Genomic DNA, 7,500 nt, shown 5'->3' with positions numbered 1-7,500 from the left:
GCTGCTTGCAGCTATATATTTGTTTCATTTTCTTTGGCAGCATGATGGTGACACTTCCTGCCTAAATCTCCCCATTTCTCCCTTTCTCTCTTTCTCTCTCTGTTTGTCTGTCTCTCTCCCTCACTCTGTCTCTCTCGCTCACTCCCTCTATCCCAACACTCAGTGCCCTCCACAGCAGTACGGTGGCCCTGTGGGATCACACAGAGCGGTCTCCAGATGGCATTTGGCCTTCCAGCGTGATGGGCCACAGACCTGCTGAGATGCTCTTGTGTGTGTGATTTATTCATGCAGTGCAGAAGTGTGTGGGCTGAGCTGAGCTTTAAAGGCAGCCCAGCCCACAGGGAAACACGGAGATACGGAAAACAGGAGAGAGAGAACATGGAAGGAAGAGAAAAAAGAGATGGAAGAGAGGGAGTGATAGAGACGGGGGAGAGAGAGAGAGAGGGAGTGATAGAGAAGAGAGGAAAAGCAGGAAGGAAGAAGGGAATGAGGGAAGTAGAGAGAAAGAGAGGGTATGGAGGGGGGAGAGATGGGAAAAAGGAAGATGAAGAGGAAAAGGAAAGGAGAGAGAGAGAAGGAGAGAGAGAGGGAAGGAGAGAGAGAGAAGGAGAGAGAGAGAAGGAGAGAGAGAGAAGGAGAGAGAGAGGGAAGGAGAGAGAGAGAAGGAGAGAGAGAGAAAGAGAGAGAGAGAGAAGGAGAGAGAGAGGGAAGGAGAGAGAAGGCATGGAGAATAAGGAGGAGTACCGAGGTAACAGATCAACATAAACAGACACGCAGAGGGAAGAGTATGAGCCAATGAATGATAAAGAGAGTGATCTCTCTCTCTCTCTCTCTCTCTCTCTCTCTCTCTATCTCTGTGTGTGTGTGTGTGTGTTCGTGAGCTGCTGGTTGATAGCTGTCGTAGTTAAGCAAGGTGCCTTTATTCACACACACACACACACACACACACACACACACACACACACACACACACACACACACATAAGAGAGAGAGAGAGAAAGAGAGAGAGAGAGGCAGCTCTTGATAAGTCCACTCCCCCAGACCCAGTCGGTCTGTCAGCGCTGACATGATGGACTAACTCTGAGCAGAGAGAATTATGGGATAGCGCAGCGGGCGACGGAACAATTAGCTGCTTTGTGTGACGGGGGCCCAGGCAAAGCCCTAGTCCAGAGCAGGCACATATTTCTCCGCATTAGTGACAGCCTGTACCCACAGCCACACACACACACACACACACGAGAGAGAGAAAAGGAGGCCTGTTATTTTAGCCACTGATCAAGAGAACACACCCACACCCACACACTTTTACATGAAAACACACACACACAGTTGCATGTATACATGCAGAAAAATGCACACACAACGTACATAGATTGCATATACATACTGTATTCAAACACAAACACACAGACACACACACACACACACACACACACACACACACAAACAGGACTATCATGGCTCCCCAGTGATGTATCGTTCCTTCTCGGAACGGGACGCTTTTGCAAAATCAATCAGACTTGAGAATGACTGGCAAGAGCACAACAAAAGGAAAAGAGAGATCTGCTTCTCACATGAAATATGATCAGGAAACTGACTTGCTTACCCCTGAACACACACATTGAGACAAGCACACAAACACATACACAAAAGCTTGCAAACACACACACACACACACACACACACACACACACACACACACACACACACACACTCCCTCAGATCTTAATGAAACAGACATATTTGGGTGTCCTAGCATGGGCGAGAGGACATACATCTCTGCGAGGCTCAGGCCTGAAGGAGACAACTATATACACACACACACACACACACACACACACACACACACACACACACACACACACACACACACACACGCACACACACACACAAGCACAAACACAAACACACACAGAATGGAAGGAAACAAGTACATTCACACATACAGTGCACACATACATACATACACACAAAACACTAAAACACACTCCAATAAACTCAATATACGTATACCATCTGCTGAGGGTCTGATGCATGGGGTGAAACAACTCGAGATGTCTCCCATGTACAGGAACCAAAAGCGCACACACACACACACACACACACACACACACACACACACACACACACACACACACACACACACACATACACACACACACACACACACACACACACTACTTCTGAATCCACTGAGAACAACCTCAATTGCAGTTATCACACATACAAGAGGTGCAAAGTTGACCTAACAGTTTCCAAATAACAGATCAAAAGTGAAAATAGGGTGACAGTAGGGGGGGGGGGGGGCAGAGAGAGAGAGAGAGATGGGAGGGAAAGGGAGAGAAATAAGAAGAGAGAGAATAAGAGAGGGACAAAGAGAGACAGGCAGAGGAATAGACAGGGTGGGGGTGGGTGAGAGAGAAGAGAGAGAGAAGAAAAGAGAGAGAATGAGAGAGAGAGAGAGAGAGTGTGGAGCCAGCCTTACCTGGGTTGGCACGAGGACAGGTGGGTATGCCAGCTTGTGGTGGCGGTACATCCAGAAGGAGAAGAGCACGATGGCAGCGATGCCCATGATGGGCACCAGCGAGTAGAGCAGCGTGTTGAACAGCTGAGGATTCTGGGGGTACGGGTTGGACGTCGCTGAGAGATAGAGAGAGAGAGAGAGAACAAAAAGAGAAAGACAAGAGGATTAATATTCCTTTATTATACCACTGCCCACTGCTTGGTTGAATCTCCTATTGTGATGCACTCCTTAGAGCGTAAATTATTTTTCAGATAATTGCACACCTACAAAGTAGTTCCAGATTTTTGACCGCATTACGCTTGTATATCAATTCACTAAACTCCTTGAGAAGATATAACACCACAACACAAAAGCCTCAACTATGACGCTTACAATGAAGGAGGGAAAGAGAGTAAGGGAAGCAGAAAGACTGCAAAGAGAGAGAGAGGGAGGGAAAGAGGAAGATACAAAAGAAGAGTGGAACCCCAGTTTTATCATGTTTTATTTATTTATTTGGCTGACACTTTTATCCAAAGTGACTTACTATGTCAATTATTACATGGGCCAGTCTCCCCAGAGCAACTCGGGGTTAAGTACCTTGCTCAAGGGCACCACGGTGGCAGCTAGGAATTACACCCACTACTTCACTGGCTACTGCATTACACATATGGACACTACCACCGCCCCATATTCTGTATAATCAGCTTGTGAAAAGTCAAGACCATCGACCCTGGCCTGAGAAAATGGTCTCAGTAGAACTCATAGTTCAGCCAAATGTGGAGTGCCTTCTGTTATGTTCTCAATCAATAAAAATGCCATTTACACGATTAAATAACACACTTATTAGTAATGTGTAAACACACATACTACTACTAACATGTCATGTATGTAGTGATGAGACTTTAATTATAAAACTCATTACATCTGTCTGTGATTTCATATCCTGACAAATATTTGCTGTAACCTTATGCTATAAGCGATGTTGGGCAAACAAAACAGAGAGCTAGCTCGCTACTCCCTTCCCCTCCCTCCCGTGCAATTGAAACCCTCCTTAAAAAGCGCATCTCGTTGGTTATTGGCTGGAACGCTGCTTGTTATGTTTCGTGGTGCAGGTTGCACCAGTTTTTTTTTGTTGCTGTTTGTGGAGCCTGAGGGCCAGAGGTACGTACATTTGCGAACGTAGCGTTATCAGCGTCATGGACACACCGCAGATTGCGAACACTGTCAGACCCAAGTTTCTGTCTTATTTATCAATCGTTCAATCCTTAGTGTAAACTGCGCCTTTCTCTGCCTTTCTCCGCCAATAAACGCATGACGTGAAAGTGAAAATAAGACATTCGAAAGGCCAACGAAAGTTAAGGTTGCTTTTGGTAGTACAAATACTTTCACCACAAAAACTGGTGCTCTAAATTGCGATTCTGTTGTCTTTATAAGGTTCTCTTATTGACGCATTGAACTGCAATTTGGATTAACACCTGCTTTTACAAGGCGGAAGTATTTAGGCGCAGAATAGACGTGCGCTTTCAGGAGCAGTCTTTGTACATACCGCGGAATACATAATTAGGCGCTCTTTACTCCCCTCCCATCTTTTTACGCTAAACTCCCACTTTCCCCTGGATCATCCCATGAATGCATATGCATGACATGACAAACGCAATCTGCCACTTTCAGCTCCCGCGACAGGCAGTTTGCGCTTTTACATCATTGCGGCCTATTTGTACATACCTCGCAATGATTTTACATGCACATTGCGAAACAAATGCGTTAGTACATCTGGCCCTGAGCGTCTAGAGGGACTGCATTTTTTACAGTGTGTTTGGGGACAAGCAGCTAGCGGATAGTGAGTAGATGTTTGATGTATGTGACAAAACATGTTTTAGCCTAAAAAACATGTGACATCGCTTAGAGCTTAGAGGTGTGATGATACACAGGGGAACTTTTTGAGCAATGTTACTGGGAAATGCTCCTCTCAGTTGTGGTTCTGGCCTGTTCCCATTGATATTGAGCAACAATTTCTTTTCTGGATACATTTAATCATCAGTAGGCAAATCATCATAATCATCCAATCAAAATAAACAGAACCGATGATGTGGTTTCCCAGCAACATTGCTCAATAGGTTGCTCCCACCTTAAGACTACCAATTCAATCCTGTTCTGTCAAGTATGTGTATCATGTTTCTTCCCATTATCTCCACTGATCAATAAAGAATAACGCTAATAATTAAGAATTCTTTAGAGATCAGTGATTAGCTCCTGCAGCACTGTGAGAGTGCTTGTCCTTTCTTTTCTTCTGTCCTCTCTCTTCTCTCACTCTCTTTCTGCTAGAGTGCTTGCACACTAACAGTGTCCATGGAACGCGATGTGTGGGCCCACATACTGAGCTGCTTCTGCCCAGCAGGATAGACCACCAGAGAGGAGCTGAGTTTCCTCCACTCTTACCAAACCAAGAGCTGGACACTGAAAGAGCCTCACAGAGAGGCTCTCATGACAGGCCAGACCGCACTCAGACCACACTCCAGGCTTGCAGGAGGTGTGTGTGTGTGTGTGTGTGTGTGTGTGTGTGTGTGTGTGTGTGTGTGTGTGTGTGTGTGTGTGTAAATCTTTGAGGAGGCAGTGACAGAAGTGATGTGCATATATGTGTGCGCCTGCATGTGAATGTGTCTGCATTTGTGTATGCCCACTGTGTGTGTGTTTAGAAAAGCATGGAACTCTTGTGGAGGTGGTTTGTATCTCTGTTAGTGTGTGCGTGTGTGTTTGTTTTTGTTTTTGTGTGTGTGTGTGTGTGTGTGTGTGTGTGTGTGTGTGTGTGTGTGTGTGTATGTGTTTAGAAAAGCAACTGGAACTTGTGGAGGTGGTTTGTATTTTGTTTGTGTGGTATATGTATCTGTGTGTGTGTGTGTGTGTGTGTGTGTGTGTGTGTGTGTGTGTGTGTGTGTGTGTGTGTGTGTGTGTGTGTGTGTGTGTGTGTGTGTGTGTGAGAGAGAGAGAGAGAGTATGTGTGTGCACTGTGCTTGTTTGTGTGTCTGTGTGTCATCCATGTGTATGTACTGTATTCTGTATTTGTGCATGTATGTAAGTGTGTATGTGTACATGTGTTTTTCAGGAGGAAACTGTAGCTCATCTAAAAATGGTTTGTGACTCGTGACGTATGTGCATATGTGTGTTAGTGTGTGTGTGTGTGTGTGTATGAGTCAGCGCAGCATGGGGCCCTGCTTGAGGTTCCTGCTGTCTGAGGTCTGAGTGTGTGTTTGTGTGTGTGTGTGTGTGTGTGTGTGTGTGTGTGTGTGTGAAGCAGGAGGTCAGATGCCCAGATTAGCCATTACGCGAAATCCCTCGCATGCGGCCTGACACACAGCTCCGACATGCTTACACACACACACACACACACACACTCTCTCTCTCTCTCTCTCTCTCTCTCTCTCCTGCACACACTCCTCCTCCTCCTCTCCTGTAGCCAAGACTGCAGACTCACACAGCTACATATCCTCTCCAAAAAGAAAAATACATCTTCTACGGTCAAAAACAACGAACAACAAAGAAATCATGGAGAAAATAATGTCCAGAAATACTCGGGTGGCTGGTTATGTACCTGGGCAGCAGGCCAACAACAAGCCTTTGCGTTGAGGGAAACACTGATGAGTTACCCACAGAGGTACAGTAGTGGAGCTCAGGTCGCTTCCACATGGAACTTTCTTCAGCAATGCTGTAAGCTACTGGTATACAGTGCGTACAGAAAATGTTTAGTCTTTCAAATGCTCCAAATTTTAAGACTCATCTTAAAGGAGAAATCCGACAATTTCGGATTTCACATTTGGTCAACGAGTACTGTTGGTATGAAAACCCCCCCCCCCCCCCGAAAACATCTAGCTTAGGCTTTATCTAGCTTAAGTTGCTAGTTCCAGCAGCTAAAGCAGCCAGCCAACTAGCGCTGCACTCTGGGGGCATGTACCGACAGAGAAACCAACGGATATCTATATGAAAATTTTATTTTTTTCCTTATCAATTTGCACACAGTACGCCACAAAAACAAGGCAAAACAAAACACAGTAGTTTTTGGGTGCTCTCTTAAAAGAAATTGTATGTGAAGTGTATGTGAAGCACTAATGATGAGCTGAGCGACCCCTCTGTAGCTCTTGCCAAGATCCAGAAATTCCTCATTCACAACCAAAGCTAACCTGGGGGACCTCCGCTCTAACCAGTGGCAGAGGTCCAAAAGTTCCTTAATTTACAAAGAACCAAACCCAATTAATTCTGGTCACCCTAGAACTAAGTCCTTAACTTAGATTTAGGAAATTTAAATTTACAGCCTCCTTTACCATTTGCACTTCAAGATAGAAATATATAACATAACAATAAACTCAAACCGTTTTTTTATTTATAGCTTTATAACACCCTGTCTTTCAAACGAGTTATTTAAAGCCAATGGAGGACGCTTTAGCATAATGAATCACAATAATAATAAACCGGCAGATGTGCCTCCTACTGCTGGAACTGAGCTGGACAAACAGATGGCATTCAAGAGCTCTGGAGGTGAGAAAAACACAAGTTCAAATTCTGATTAAGAAAGTTTTCCCAGCTTCTTCTCCTTTCCTTTGTGTCTGTGTGTGTGTGTGTGTGTGTGTGTGTGTGTGTGTGTGTGTGTGTGTGTGTGTGTGTGTGTGCGTGTATGTATGTGAGGGGTGGTAATCATTTATTGATAAGAAAGGCTCACTCACTCATTCGTGGAAGGGGATGTTTGCAATTTAACTCCAGTCGACCGCCAGCCTCTCTCTCGCTCTCTCTCTCACACACATATAACATATACACAAGCACATAAACACACACACAACACACACACACACACACACACACACGACATGCACACTCCTGCAAAAGCACACACACACACACACACACACACACACACACACACAGACCACACGGCTCCAGCACAAGACCACCCCGCTCCTGCTCTCTCTCCTCCACTGGAGTGTGTGTTTGTGTGTGTGTGTGTGTG

At 45.3% G+C, this 7,500-nt stretch overlaps 1 protein-coding gene across 2 annotated transcripts in view; it reads right to left on the bottom strand.

Moving 5' to 3' along the window:
- The window catches only part of LOC121698858 (activin receptor type-2A), a 67,511-nt gene that overhangs the window by 24,601 nt on the left and 35,410 nt on the right, over window positions 1-7,500 (bottom strand). For both annotated transcript variants that reach the window (XM_042081319.1, XM_042081320.1), the window contains one exon: window positions 2,487-2,641. In XM_042081319.1, coding sequence (XP_041937253.1) covers window positions 2,487-2,641 — 155 coding nt within the window. The remainder of the gene's footprint in view (window positions 1-2,486; window positions 2,642-7,500) is intronic.

The sequence above is a fragment of the Alosa sapidissima genome, chromosome 23 (genome assembly GCF_018492685.1).
Source record: "Alosa sapidissima isolate fAloSap1 chromosome 23, fAloSap1.pri, whole genome shotgun sequence".
NCBI lineage: Eukaryota > Metazoa > Chordata > Actinopteri > Clupeiformes > Clupeidae > Alosa > Alosa sapidissima.
This window is presented reverse-complemented; position numbering and strand designations above follow the sequence as displayed.